Source organism: Rhinatrema bivittatum, chromosome 19, assembly GCF_901001135.1.
Source record: "Rhinatrema bivittatum chromosome 19, aRhiBiv1.1, whole genome shotgun sequence".
Classification (NCBI taxonomy): Eukaryota; Metazoa; Chordata; class Amphibia; order Gymnophiona; family Rhinatrematidae; genus Rhinatrema; species Rhinatrema bivittatum.
The window spans coordinates 41871291-41886339 of NC_042633.1; the positions used below are offsets into that span (position 1 = coordinate 41871291).

The 15049-nt window shown below is 55.0% G+C and overlaps 1 protein-coding gene across 1 annotated transcript; it reads left to right on the top strand.

Moving 5' to 3' along the window:
- Nucleotides 1-7833: 7833 nt before the first annotated feature.
- LOC115080943 (UV excision repair protein RAD23 homolog A-like) lies at nucleotides 7834-14183 on the top strand. The gene is made up of 9 exons (XM_029585418.1): nucleotides 7834-8075; nucleotides 9091-9252; nucleotides 9694-9905; nucleotides 10595-10650; nucleotides 11075-11202; nucleotides 11559-11634; nucleotides 11886-12016; nucleotides 12296-12460; nucleotides 12767-14183. The coding sequence occupies exons 1-9, from the start codon at nucleotides 8010-8012 to the stop codon at nucleotides 12878-12880; spliced, it is 1110 nt and encodes a 369-aa protein (XP_029441278.1). The 5' UTR covers nucleotides 7834-8009; the 3' UTR covers nucleotides 12881-14183.
- The last annotated feature ends 866 nt before the right edge of the window (nucleotides 14184-15049 follow it).

Below are 15049 nucleotides of genomic sequence, written 5' to 3' on the forward strand. Positions count from 1 at the left end.
GAAAGAAGGGGTATCCAGATTCGGTGATTTCCACTCTTTTTTACGGGCTCGCAAAACTTCCACCTCTTACGTATGTCCGAGTCTGGAAGGTTTTTGACTCTCGGTGTAGTAGGTTGAATGTTTCCCCTAGGCGGCCCTCGATAGTCCACACTCTAGCCTTCTTGCAAGAGGGTTTGGCAAAAGGGCTAGCTTTCAGTTCTCTCTGGGTTCAAGTGGCGGTGTTTGGAAAGGTGGATGGTGCGTCCAGAGCGGCTCATCTGGATGTGGTTCGTTTCCTCCGGGGTGCTAAGCATTTGCATTCACCATGTCGAGCTTTGTCCATCCTGGAGTTTGAATTTGGTCCGTAGGACGTTGTGTAGGACGTTGTGTAGGACGTTGTGTAGGACGTTGTGTAGGACGTTGTGTAGGACGTTGTGTAGGACGTTGTGTGAACCCGTTGCATCACTCTGAAGGACCTTAACGCTCAAAACGGTGTTTTTGGTAGCTATCTGCTCGGCTCGGAGAATTTCGGAAATTCAGGCCCTATCTTGTCACGAACCTTTTCTTAGGTTTTCTGATTTTTGCGTTTCTCTTGGAACCATGCCGTCCTTTCTGCCTGAGGTTGTATTGGCTTTTCACGTGAACCAGTCCGTTGAGTTGCCTGCGTTCCCGGATTTGGATCAGAATTCTCCACATGCATGTGAATTGAAGCGTTTGGATGTCAGGTGGGCACTTGGAGATGCGTTACTTGGAGATCACTAATTTTCGCCTGTCGGATCACCTCTGTCAGTCAGCGCCTCCTGCACTGCTTGCAGGCCGGGTTTATTTTTAAGCCACTTTTGTTGGCATTCCATCTCCTGCGCTGCGTGGGAAGGTTTGCCAGGGCTGCGGCTCAAGATGCTCACCGCCGTTCGGCCGTGCTTTGTGGATAATGTGCCTCCGGAAGGATGGGCGCCCCAGGAGGATGGCAGAAAGCTGAATTCGGTGGGTCAGGCTTTGCAGGCCCTGGGGAGAGCTGAGGAACCGGCAACCATTTTGTGCACATGTGCTGGGAGCCAGGCTGCTGTTTCAGGGCCTCAGGACTCCTCTCCCATGCTTTTTTCCTGCAGAACAAGACCCTGCCAGTGGCAGGGTGGGGGAGCAGACCCGGGATGACGCAGAGCTGGACCCCCCTTCAGATCTGGAAACTTTCTCCAGATTTCATCCTTTCCATGCATATGGCCTGTTTGGCCAGGAAGGGAGCTGGGACCAAGGCCTTTGCCTAGGAAGCGCTGGGCTTCAAAGGAGTCTGGAGGTTGCCTGAGGCTCTTGGGCAGTGACATGATCTTCTCTTCACATCAAGCTTTACCGATTGGATGTGTGGACCTGGGAGGCTTCCTTTGAGAAAGGGTGTTACGTTCTGGTCTTTTGGGTGCCCACCCACTGTAGAAGGAGCTTGGGTACATCTCACTTGTCTGGACTGGGGTATGATCAGGAAAGGAAAATTGGTTCTTACCTGCTAACTTCCATTCCTGGAATATCGCAGATCATCCCATCCCCTTCCCTTTGAAAGACCCGGATGTTATCTAATTGTAAATAGTGCAGCTATGTGGTTCACCTTATTTGGTTGAAGGTTTTCAAGTTTCTTGTTGGATGTAATGATTCAAGATCGGGAGTCCAACCTGGTTCCTTCTCATTTTAGAAGGGGGAGTTTAATTTTTGTAACTGGTTATTCATCTTGGATTGGGCTCAGTACTGAGGACTGAGGGGCACTCAATTATGTAGTGGTGTCTTTGGTTTTTCATCTACTGGTAGGGATGCAAAACCCATTTGTCTGGCCTGATCTGTGGTATTCCAGGAATGAAAATTAGCAGATGAAAACCTATTTTCCTTTCTTGGCTTGGCAGCTGTGCAGTCCCATGGAGGGGGGGATGGAAGACGCCGAGGGTTCAGAGGGTCTGGCAGCGGATTCCTCAGGAGCAGAGACTGCTCCGGAGGTGTCTGATCCAGAGAAGGTGCCAGTGGCTGAGGGGAGATGACTCTAAGGTGGTCCACAATTCATTGAAAGCATAAATTGTGACCCTTAATTCCCCATGTGCTTAAAGTGCTGGGCATCAAATTGTCAAAGGAAGGATTAGACCTTGTCATGGACTGGTTGACAGGTCCAGCGAAGGCCTTTCCACAAGTCGGTGAAGAAATTGTCAGAGTATGGTACACTCCAGAGACCGGTCTGAAGGACAGAAAAGCGATGGCAAAATTGCATCTGTTACCAGAGGGAACGGTCGAGCTTTTAATGCTTCAAAGGCGGTGACTGAGAAGACAACCATTCCAGTAGCAGAGTCCACAGCATTGAAAAGTGCAGGTCTGAAAATTGGAACTTCACCTCTAATATTTGAGGTCTCTGGGCATCCGGGCAGCTATGTGCAACAGTTTTATGCAGAGAGCATGTTTCCTTTGCCTGCAAGCAGACTAACGCAATCTACCGTGCGTCCTCCACTAAGCAGGCTGAGTGCTTGGAAGCTGCAGTGGCCTATGTGGCAGACGCATTGTATGACTTGATTAGAAAGTCTTCCAGAATCATAATGTCAATTTTGCCAGCCAGCTGTTTGGTTAAGAAACAGGTCTGCAGATGTTTGGACTATCTACATTTAGGAGCCCTGCCGTTTAAGGGCAAGTTCTTGTTCGGGGAGGATCTGGAGCAGCTGGTAAAACATCTGGGCGAGTCAAAAGTGCACAAGTTACCAAAAGACAAACCGACGTGGGGAAAGATCTTTTCCAGTTCTGTTGCGTTTTAAGGACAATAGAATTCGACAGAACAAAGGCCCTTCATCTTGGAGACAAGGGTCAGGCAGGATCCAGTCCTTTCAGGGTGAGCAAAAGGCTACCTGGAAACTCAGGCCAGGGGCTCCAAGGGAGAGAATTCTTCATAATGAAATGAGACCAATCCACTCTTCTGTTACAGCTGTTCAAGGGTGGTTAGCCCTCTTTTAAGAAGTAGACACAATGGACCAATGGGTTCTAGAAGTGGTAGGAGATGGCCATGCGTTAGAATTTGTTCGACCGGTGCTAGAGCCCTACATCGTCTCCCCTTGTGCGCTCTCGGCCAAGCAGGTAGCAGTTTGCCAAACGGTGGACTTTGTAGAACCTGGAGCTATAGGAACAGAGAGGAACAGAGAAAGGGAAGATAGTCCAAATATTTTGTGGTGCCAAAAAAGGAGGAAACTTTCAGACTTCAAATAGCTGGAAAGCAGCCCTCAAGGTACCAATGTTTCAAATGGAAACTGCATTCCATCATAGCAGTGGTTTGCAAAGGAGAGTTCCTAGCATCCTTAGATGTCACAGAAGCATATCTGCATACTCCAATCAGGCCAGAGCACCAGAAGTTTCTGAAGTTAATGGTTTTGGGAGATCATTTTCAGTTTCATGCCCTTCCTTTCAAACTAGCGATGGCTCCACGCAGGTTCACCCAAGTGTAATGGTTGTGGTGGCAGCAGCACTCAGCAGAGAAAGGGTGCTGGTGTACCCGTATCTAGACACAACTGGCTCATCCAAGCAAAGTCAGCGGATCTGACAGCAGGCGCTACAGAAAGTCATGGAGAGGTTGAGGTCTCTGGGATGGATGTTGAACCTAGCAAAGTCACTTGATGCCGTCCCAGACCCTGGCATACCGAAAGCTCGTTTCCACACCCGCATTGCAAGATGTTTCATAAGGTGGTGAAACTGCAGAGTTGGGGTTTGCCGCCTCTTGTGGCAGAGTTTGTGATTATTTGCTGGGGTCCTTGTGCTCATATGCAGCCCCTGCAGAGGGCACTCCTTTCCTGTTGGAACCTGTTATTGGAGGAGTTTCAGATTCCTCTTCCGCACAGGGGGGGGGGTCCAGGTCCAGTCTGTCGTGGCTTGATTGGGCCAATCTGGAACGAGAGAAAGACTTAGAAGTCCTGTGCTGGATAATAGTGACCTCGGATGTTAACGTATCTGGTTGGGATGTATTGTCAGGGGCAGTTGGTGCTGGGCCTGTGGTTGACTGAGGAGGTATTGTGGTCCAGCAATTGGTTAGCGACGAGATTAGTGTTACATTCCTTTCTGCCATGGTTATAAGGCAGGGTGGGGCAAGTTCTGTTGGACTCTGCAATGACCGTGGCTTGTATCAACTGGCAGGGATGGGACCAGGAGTCAAATGGTTGCTGAAGAGGCTCAGGTGTTGGTTCACTGGGAAGAGCAGCACCAGGGTGATGCTAGTTGGCATCTTATATAGGTGGCGTGGACAAAGTGCAGGAAGACTCCCTCAGGTGAAAGCTGGAGACTTGAAAACTGTTAGAGGAGGCAATGCTTCTCAATCAGACCAAGTGGGGATCTCCCCATATGGATTTGATGGTGTTAAGACAATGCCGAGGTGCCCCAATTTTGTAGATGCAGGGGCAAGAACACTAGCAGAGATGGTATTGCCACGCTAGAATCAGTGCATCCATGGGGGGGGATCCTTCTGGGTTTCCTCCGTTACCACTGGAGGGCAAGTTGTTACTAAAAATAGAGAGGCACTCGGGCATGGTGATTCTAGTGGTGCTGTAGTCGCCTTGTCCGTGACTAATGGACTTTATAAATTTGGCAGTGGACAGTCTGTTATGGTCACCTTCCAGGACTGTTTTTTGTCAGGGTCCAGTATTTTCAGATGAGGCAGATAGTTTCTCCTGGCTTGGCTTGAGATGGAAGGGTTATCCTGAGGGACATACTGCTACGTTATTGCAGGCCAGAAGACCGTCCACATCCTTGGCCTATGTCAGGGTGTGTGGCCTACCTGGGCTTCGGTATCCCACATCTGGTTAAAGAGTCTTGAATGCACTGGGTGCAAGTGCTGGCTTCAGGCAGTCTGAGGGGGAAAAGGTGCAGGGAGTCTTTGCATCTGGATGGGGTTCACTTTTTTTTTGGAGGAGAGAAGCATTTGTGACCTGTGTGGAAGCTGTGTTCTTCCTGTATTCTGAATTTGGTTCTGAGGGGGATGGGTGGTATTGTTTGGACCACTGAGGAAGGTGTCTGTAAAGGATTTAACCCTGAAGGTTAATTTTTTTTTTTTTGGTGACTATTTCTTCAGGCGGAAGACTTTCAGAACTTTATCTCTGTTTCAAAAGATTGTGGATTCCTTTTTAAGATGTCTTTTACCCAATTATCATGCTCTGCCACAACTCCCTCTCTATTTTTTTTTTTAGTTCTTGTTCTAACTCAATAACTAAATCTTATCCTAATCTCTCTAAAAACCCCTCCCCTACAAGGGCCACCTTTATCGCAACAAAGAAGCCCAAATGCTTTGTTTCTCATGAGCCATGACTGCAAACAAATTTTAGCTCAAGAGCTGTAGTAAATTTTCTGCCCTTAGCCTTTGTTTGCATGTAATTTAAATGTGATGGGTGCTATCGGATCTGCATTAGTTAGGGCAGGCATTTCACACGTGCTTCTCTCCTTCCTCCAGCAGATGCTATTGTGTACTGAAACCTCTGCACCCTATCAGGCAGATGCAGTATCAGGCACTCGGGCCTGTGCACTGGTTAAGGCTAGTGGATGTGTGTTTTGGACACACTAATGCAATAATGGAATTAATGCATGACCAATTGAGTGCTAGCTAATAGTGTTCATCACCTGTAAATTCATGTAGCTGAGTCTATTACCCATTCCTATTCATATCCCCGATCAGTCCAGACAAGTGTGTTTTGAATCCCAACCAGTGGATGAAGGCAGACACCTAAAAAGCTTTCAAGGCACTGTTACTTAATTGAAAGTACAAATGTGGCACAAGAAGTTAATCACTATTCAATACATTATTATTTTATTTGATCAGAGACAACAGAAGGAATACTTAAGGCACAAATACTCTTAATTATTCATAGTAGCCCAGACCCTTAACTGAAAGTGCCAACTACAGTCCGTCAGTATTTCTGTCTCCAGCAGATAGCAGAAATGCAAACCTGCAATCTAGCCAAAAAAAAAAATGCTGCTAGGTGGCGAGAACAGGGTACAATTAATGAAGCAGTGGCGGGAGTCTAAGGGAAACAAGCTGCCAGAAGGTAAGCGGCAGGAAGACCTTTCTGGGATGTGAGGGGTTTGTCCCAACAAGAGTTCTGTGACATTGCAGCGATAGTTCCAGTCAAGTAAATCCTTGCAATAAAGCCAAATTAGTCCACTCTTGAGGAAGCAGTTGGGGGATGCCTGCTGGGATTGTATGGAGAATGGACCCAGGATCACCTCAGACCACGGGGTGACGAGCTGGCTGTGCTTTAGAGTTTTCTTGTCCCCGTCACAGAGTCTCACTGCACATCCTGCAGCAAGCGAGAGAGGTGGTCCTGGATACATTGCTTCGGAGGTTAGGTGCAATCGTTCTGGGAAAAGAGCAGGGTTGAGAGAAGTACTCGATTTACTTCATGGCTCCCAAGGAGGAAGGACCTTTTGGCCTATTCTCGACCTGCAGAGAGAATGTGGCGCTGCGGGCTCCACACTTTTGGCTGGAGACTTTGTGAACGGTGATAGTGGCGGTGAGTCGGGGAGAGTCTCTCGCCTCGTTGGATTTAACGGAGGCCTGCCTACATGTCCCCATGTACGCGGAGCATCAGAGATTTCGCTTCATGGTGCTGGGGCATGATTTCCAGTTTTGGGGCCCTGCCTTTTGGGTTAGTGATGGTGCCATGGATTTTCAGGAAGGTAATGGTAGTGTGGCAGCTGCACTGGTAAGGGTGAGCCAGAACCCCTTTCCTTTATCTAGAAAACTGGCTTATCTAGGTGAAGTCGGATATTGCTGGTCAGGTCACTAGGCTGGGTTGTGAACTTAGCAAAGAGTCATCTCGCTCTGAGCCAGTATGTGGGGGGTGAGATTCGACACTCAACTAGGCAAGGTGTTCCTTACCTCAGAGAGGATTCTGAAGTTGCAGTCACAGGTGGCCCGACTCTTATGTATGCCACTACCACTATTGAGCTTCGGTTTTTCCTAACCTGCCCTTACAGCCCCCTCCTCGGCCCTGCCGTGGCTGAGGAGGCGCCAGGGACGTATGATTTCCCGTGTCTCCTTTCTAAGGCGGCAGGCTCATTTCGCTAATCTAATGCATGGCATGAGGTGGAGGGGTGCTTTAGGGGGGAAAAACGGGCAATGGATGGGAGCGCCCGGTTAAGGCACACCCCCTACTGCCTTGGTCTCAGTGCTGAGGAGAGAAGAACCCTCTTATCTGGTCTGGCCAGAGCCCTAGCAGCTACTCCTCCATTTTTCCCTGCAGGTCCTCCGGGGCGGCTCGGCTGCAAGCATCTTTGGTCTCAAGTGGGCCACATTTGCATTTGGGTAATTGCCAGGTTCTTATGGCCTGGTTTGGCCTCTGTTGGACACAGGATGCTGGGCTTGATGGACCCATGGTCTGACCCAGCATGGCAATTTCTTATGTTCTTAATTCACATTTAGTACTCAAGGTTTACTTAGGGAATGGCCACTGCTATTAATTGCATCAGTGGCATGGGATCTTCTTAGTGTTTGGGTACTTGCCGGGTTCTTAAGGCCTGGTTTGGCCTCTGTTGGACACAGGATGCTGGGCTTGATGGACCCTGGCTCGGACCCAGCGTGGCATTTATGTTCTTAAGACAGCTGGGCCCCCTCCCCTCCTCCTGCAGGTTTTGGGTGCCTCTGCCTGAAGGCGGTGGCCACGCTACAATGACGCAGGTGGCCCGTGGGGCTTGCACTAGGCCGCTAAGCCTCCCAGGGCTCGCTAGCCGCAATGGGCGGCCAGCACGCCGCACGCGCCTCGGTGGGCGGAGCCTCCACCTCCCCTGTCACGTGAGTAGGGGGGAGAACGCAGAGCCCTCTCGAGGACAATTCCGCCGCCTGCTCGTCTCCAGCCCGGTCACGTGCCCACCCCCCGCGCTTCCTGCCAGGGCGGAAGTGACGTCGGCAGCGGGGCGGCCTGCTAAGATGGCGGCGGCGTGAGTTGCACGTTAGCCTCGGTGCAACCTCTCTCTCTCTCTATCTCTCTTTCCGGGAAAAGGGGACAAGCTTCTCCGGCTCGGTGGCTTCCGCTTCCGGCACCATGCTGATCACCCTGAAGACGCTGCAGCAGCAAACCTTCCGCGTGGAGATGGAGGCCTGGGAGACGGTGAGTCCTCCACCCCCCCCCCCCCCCCGCTGACCGAGCATGCGGGGGAGGGCGTTTACCCCGGGGCTCCCCTGCATTACCCTTAGCTGTGGGCCCGCCACCGATCAAGCTGCTGGCGCCTCGCACGGAGGATGCTTCCCAGCCGGGGGGGCCACCTCCACTGCCTGCCCCTGTGGGCTTCAGGGAGGGGGCTCACACCGGGACCACTTAGGTGGGTGAGGACGGGGCTCACACCGGGACCACTTAGGTGGGTGAGGACGGGGAACCGATCAAGCCTGGGGTCCGGTACGGAGCTTTGCACGGGAAGGTCTGCACTGATACCAACAGGCGGGGTGGGAGGGGGGCAACTAGGCAGACCTGGGGGGGGGGGGAGGGGCTTTGTCTGGCGCGTGTGAAGTCCAGACAGGGATGGTGGCCAGCAGAGGGGGCTGTGGGTCTAGGCCGCTGGGTACAAGACCACCCCCCCCCCCTCCTCTGGCTGCACCTGTGCTTCCGCTCTTGTCTGACAAAAAGAGAGGGAAAAGAATCTGTTGGTCTTGAGATCAGTTGTCTGAGACTTTCTGCTGTTCATGTGCAAAGTGATGCTGTCACGGGGTCTTTATAAATAAATCTGTATTCCTCTTAGAGAGGCTTAGAGCTGACTTACAAAGTGTTGAGAGCCCAGGGCGCAAGTCCACTCCATGCTGTCAAAAAGGCCACCTGGCGTGTTGCCATTGGTTCATCATAGCAGCTGAACACGGGTTAGATGGGGTATGAGGCTGTATTGTGTCTGCAGGATACTTTCTGTATCTTACCATGGTACTGAAACCGGATTAAAGGTGACATGTGCTAGGACAAATCCACCAGCTGTGATTATTGTAGGGGCATGCAAACAGCCCTGAGGCTACAAGGCCCCCAGGTTGCCAGCCCGGGTTATGAGGTTCTCCGACCTAGGCCTTGGGCACTGAGAGTGAGCGGGCGGCCCTGTGGCTCCTCGCCACTCCCATCCCGCCGCTGACCTCTGCCGTCTCTCCAGGTGCGCGTCCTGAAAGAGAAGATCGAGGCAGAAAAGGGCAGGGATGTGTTCCCGGTCTCCGGCCAGAAGCTGATCTACGCTGGGAAGATCCTGAGCGATGATGTTCCCATCGCGGATTACAAGATCGACGAGAAGAACTTCGTGGTGGTCATGGTGACGAAGGTGAAACGTCGGGCTGGGAAGTGGGCGTGCAGGGGGCAGGAATTCGCAAGGCCAGTGTGTCTGTGTGTGTGTGTGTATATATATATATATATAGTGAGGTTTCCCAGCATAGCTGAGAGCATGGCAGTGGATGGGCACTGGTGGCATTCCCAGTGAGATTACATCTCTCATAACCCTGGGAAAGATAAGCCAGCTCTGGCATATGTTTGTGATGCGATGCTGCAGAGATGTGTGCCAGAGTAAAGCTGGCTAATCCTGCTGCTGTCCTCTTGCTCTCCCACGTCCTGGGGGTTAGGAGGGCGAGCCTGCCGCCCCTGCACCATACGGCACGTTAGTAGGTATCAACCAGCTCATGGGAGTAAGGGACCGGGCACTGCTTTTTGTTTTATTCACATGAATCTCCTTCCTCTCCCCACACCCCCCCCCCCCCCCCCCCCTCAGGTTAAACCCTCCTCACCCCCTCAAGTCGTGTGCACAGAGGCAGCGCCCGCTCCCACCACTCAGGAGCCCGCCCAGACTGCCGGCGCCAGCACGCTGTTACCCCCGCCGGCGGCGGCCACCGCCGCGCCCTCGCTGCCGCTCGCCCCCGGCGAAGAGATGGCCAAGAGCCCCGCGGAAGAGGCTCCGCCCCCGGCACCTGAATCCACCACCTGGTAAGTGACGGGGCCTGCTCGCTGCACCTCCAGCCCGGAGCGAGGGGGGGCCCGGTCCACGGTGCTGGGACGCTTTTCTGGTCCTTTGGACCTGGAGATGATGACGGTAAATGCCCTGAAGCTGGCAAGCTCTGTGTACTAGAACCATTTTTAACCAGGCGCGCACCCGAAGACATTGCATATCCATGGTGGATCTCCTGAAAGCCCTAGCCCTGGCCCCAGGATCTTGACGTTTCCGCTGTGACAGGCTGAGGGGGGGGGAAGTTGGGCCGCCGTGCTGTTTCAGGTCAATAATCGGCCTCGTTACGGCCACGCTAGGACATCGGTGTTCAGGCTTGGCCTCGATGAGAGTTAATACACACAGCGAGCACGAATGATTGGTTTATTCCATGCAGAGAAAGTCGAAAGATGAGAAGCCGGCAGGGTGGGTGATTTTTTTTTTTTTTTGGGGACGGGGGAAACGGGCGAGCCTGGGCTGAGCGAGGAGCCGCGTGCCTCCTGCCCTCTGGTGGCGCGGCGGGGATCTTGGCTCCCGACCTCTTGCGTCTCGGGAGGCCGGGGGGGGGGGCCGTCGGGGCAGCCTCTGGCGTGGCTGAAGGTCGGATGCGTGGCCCGCGGGAGGGTTTGTCTCCGGCGACTGTGAAAGGAAGGTCGGTACACTCTCTCTTTCTCTCTTTTAATTTTTTCAGCTCTGTTCCCCCTTCAGGTAGTGCTGGCCGGGAAGAGGACGCGGCTTCCACACTAGGTAAGGCTTTGCTTGCCGCTCTGTCGGGGGTGGTGGAGATTTGCTTCCTCTGCTGGACCCAAACCAGTAAAACTTGGTAAATAAGAGAGAGAAAACTGGTTCAGAGTGGCGGAGATGGGGGGGGGGGGGGGGGGGGGGGGGGGGGAATTTAAACACCTTTTACCTTTGGCTAAAAATGAATTTCGCTGGAGCGGAGTAAATGCAGCTGAGACCTGTGCACCCGTTCAGGCTGTGCTGCCCTCTGCTGGCCGCTTTTGGGAATTAAAAGCGATGGCCTTAGTTTTATTCTGAGGGGGAGGACATGGCTGGCAGGGGGGATGAGGGTGGGCTCTGAGCTCTCCGCTGCCTTGTCCCTCCCTAATTTGTTGACCCTGTCTGAGTGCAGTTAAACTTCCTTTCCTCTGTTTTTCTGTCGCCGGGGCAGTGACGGGGTCAGAGTACGAGACGATGGTGACGGAGATCATGTCGATGGGGTACGAGCGGCAGAAGGTGGTGGCGGCGCTGAGGGCGAGCTTTAATAACCCGCACCGGGCGGTGGAGTACCTGCTGACGGTGAGGCGCCGCGCGCTGATCCCCGCGCGCTTCTTGCTCTCGCGAGCTCCCGAGCTGCAGCTGAGCTTCCCCAAGCAAGGTGGAGAAGGCTTCCTCGCCCAGTAAAAAAAAAAATGTTGCTAGCGGTAATTGCTTATGGCTTTGATTGTAAACGTTAGCGCCCTTATCATAAGGCTTGGGGGGGGATACAGGAGACGCTACCCTTGAGAGAGAGATGGGGGGTATCCCGCACAGCAGATATTACCTGTATAAAGCTTGCTGGGCAAACTGCACGCTCCTTTCCTGCTGCCGCTGCTCTGCCCTTCCTCGCCGCTCAGCCTTTACTGATGGTGGCCTCTGACGTTGTCGCTCCTCAGGGCATCCCTGGCAGTCCTGAACCTCAGAGCGCCCCGGCGGAGGAGAGTCTCCCGGCGGAGCCTCAGGTTTCTGAAGGCGAGTTTCCTCTTTGTTTGTTTGTTTTTTTTACCCGTGGGTGGGTGGGGGGATAATCCCGAGATGGCAGGGACGTGTTCTGCTCACTGAGCATGAGCTCTTGAGATAACGGTGCGTCCGGGGACGGGAGGATATCCTCGGCTCGCTGAGAAAAGGGGCAAGAAATCTTCGCCGGTGCCAGGCTGGGGGGGAGTGACTTTTTCTGACAACTCGCCAGTCTTTTTTTCCCTCCACCCCCTTTTCTCTCGTAGGTGGGAACCCCCTGGAGTTCCTGCAGGGGCAGCCTCAGTTTCAGAACATGCGGCAGGTGATCCAGCAGAACCCGGCGCTGCTGCCGGCGCTGCTACAGCAACTGGGTCAGGAGAACCCTCAGCTACTGCAGGTATGGGGGACGAAGTCGCAATCCTGTCCAGTTCTTGGCGAGAGTGGAGCGGCGTCTCTCTGTCTCTCTCGCCTGGGAGCACCCAGGCTGCCCCCATGGCCTTGTGTTCCCCATGTATGGGGGGGGAGGGGTGGTGGTGGCGGCGGCGGCAGAAATGACCTGTAAACGTCCGTTTTTTATTTTTTACTTTTCTCTGGAAGTGGGGTGTGGTCTCTCTCTGTTTTTATCTGCCCGTTGCCCGTCTGTCTCTAACTCTCCCATCCTCCACGTGACCTCTAGCAAATCAGCCAGCATCAGGAGCAGTTCATCCAGATGTTGAACGAGCCGGTGGGGGAGCTGGGCGACGGTGCCGACGTGGAGGGGGACCTGGGGGCCATCGGGGAGGAGTCTCCGCAGATGAACTACATCCAGGTGACGCCGCAGGAGAAGGAAGCCATAGAGAGGGTGAGGCGCCCGGGGGGGGCTGGTGGGAAGGCTCAGCAGTGCGGGCCCTCGTCGGCCGGCTGCAGGAACGTGTGAGAGAGTGTGTGAGAGAGTGTGTGAGAGAGTGTGTGAGAGAGTGTGTGAGAGAGTGTGTGAGAGAGTGTGAGAGTCTGTGTGTGAGTGTCTGTGTGTGAGTGTCTGTGTGTGAGTGTCTGTGTGTGAGAGAGTGAGTGTGTGAGTGTCTGTGTGTGAGAGTCTGTGTTTGTGGGGTTTTTTTTTGGTTTTTTTTAAAGTAACCCCGTGCGTGGTTTCTCTTTCTCCTTTCAGCTAAAGGCGCTGGGGTTCCCGGAGGGCTTGGTCATCCAGGCCTATTTCGCCTGCGAGAAGAATGAGAATCTGGCGGCAAACTTTCTCCTAAGCCAGAACTTTGACGAGGAATAACGGGAGGAGGGGTGGGGCTGGGGGAATAAGAGTTTTATATAAAATATATAAATATAGCTCTATTCATGTTTATTTAAGAAGCGGAAACACGAGGCGTGAGGGTGGGGGTGGCGGTGGTGCCCCCCTCCCCTCCCCCTGAACTCGGCTGCACGTCACCTCGGGCCCATGCCCCCCCCCCCCCCCCACCCTTCCTCTCTCCCTGCCCGCAGCGTGCCGGGGGGGGGGGGGGGGAGACACCGAGCAGCTCCTGCACTGACCCCCCTCCCTTCCTCCACTGATCCTAATAGTCTGAGTGATGGGGGGGGGGGGTGTGTGAGAGATCCAGGCCCCTCCCTTAGGTGCTGAGGAAGGTGCAGCTGTAGCCTTTGTTTGGGGGGGGGGGGGGGGGGGCTGTAATTTTAGCTAACATAAGAGGAGGATATGGATGCAGCCAGCCCCCCCCCGTTCTATCGCTGATTCTGGTCTTTGACGTGATGTCTCCCTGCCTCTCCCTCCCCCCCCCCCCCACCAGTCTTGACGCCAGCTCGGGGAGGAAATGCTCCCTGTAAGGCTGAGCAGCTCCTTCCCCCCCTTCTCTGGTCAGAGCGGGTGCTGCTGGTTGGCAGAAAACTCCTCACTGCCCTGGGCCCCCCCCCCCCTTTCCTGCTGGGGAAAAAGAAGGGAAAAGCTTTCCCGTTACTGAACCCCCCCCTCCCCGGCCGGACGGTGGCTGCAGGAATATGCTCGAGACCCTGCCTCGGCCCGGGGTCCTTCCTCCCTGGCTCCTCTCGCATGCCCCCCCCCCCCGGCACAGACTCCTGCGGGTGGCGTCCCGCTCGCTCCCCCCCCCCCCCCCCCCACTCCCGGTACCAGTATTACTGCTTGCAGTGTCGTCCCCCCCCCCCTGTCCCCGTCCCGCCCCTCCCTGGTTCTCCTTGTTTACTCCTCCCCCGGCCGCTCTCGAGGGGGGCGGGGGGGGGTGCCCAGCATCCACAGAGGTCCTGCCCAGGGTGTGGCGGGAGATTTTGGAGCCGGTCCCGGGACGGTGCTGGTGCTCTGCGGGAGGAGGGGGGGGGGGAGGGTCCTGGATGTTTGCACGGAGTTGGGTTTGCCGGATCTGTGCTTGGCTTCTGGGTGGGGGGTTTGGCTGTGGTGGGGAGGGGGGAGAGCGTATTTTAGCGAGAGAGCCGCCGCCTCCTCCTGTAGTTTAAGAGTGAATCTTGCACTGGCGCTATTGACGTTTTCCCCCCCCCTGATGTAAAGCTCTGGAGCTGCAGTGCTTCGAATTTACAGGTGTGAAGTGAATAAAGATTTTGAAAACTCCCTTGGCGGCTGCGCTGCTTTCGCTCTCAAGCCTCTTTCTGCGCTGCTTTCTTGGATGGGGAAAGGGGGGGGGGGTGTGGATTTCTGCTTGGGAGGGGGGGGGGGGGGGGGTCCTGCCTGTGGGATCTGCAGGGGATGCAGCCGGTGACCGGAAGAGGTTTCTCCTGCAGCCTGCGCTTCCCCGGCAGCTCGGGGAGGGGGTGGGAAGCGCCATTAATGCACCTTTTCTGCCAAGGGATCAGGGGAGGCATCGGCCGCCGGTCCTCAGGAGCCGGGGCTGAGGCCGCCCCCCTCTGCTCGATGGCGCGCTGAGGAGGGCCACGGCCCCTGGCGGCTAGCTGGGGGGGTCGGTGGGAGAGAAGGTGCCGCGGTCCTCGCGCTACCTCCTGGGCTTGGCGCACCAGCCCTCCTGCCCCTGCCTTCCCTTCTCTGCGTGATGGGTGGGGAGGGAACGTTTGCCGACGGCGGCTCCTCGCCGCCATCTGCTCCGGTGCATGGAGAGTTGCCACCGGGAGTGGCCCCCAAGTGCCTGTGTGGGGGGGGGGGGGGGGGGGGAGAGAGAAGGTGCCTCGGTCCTCTCGTTACCTCCTGGGCTTGGCGCACCAGCCCTCCTGCCCCCTGCCTTCTCTGCGTGATGGGTGGGGAGGGAACGTTTGCCGACGGCGGCTCCTCGCCACCATCTGCTCCGGTGCATGGAGAGTTGCCACCGGGAGTGGCCCCCAATTGCCTGTGTGGAGGGGGAGAGAAGGTGCTTCAGTCCTCTCATTACCTCCTGGGCTTGGCGCACCAGCCCTCCTGCCCCCTGCCTTCTCTGCGTGATGGGTGGGGAGGGAACGTTTGCCGACGGCGGCTCCTCACCGCCATCTG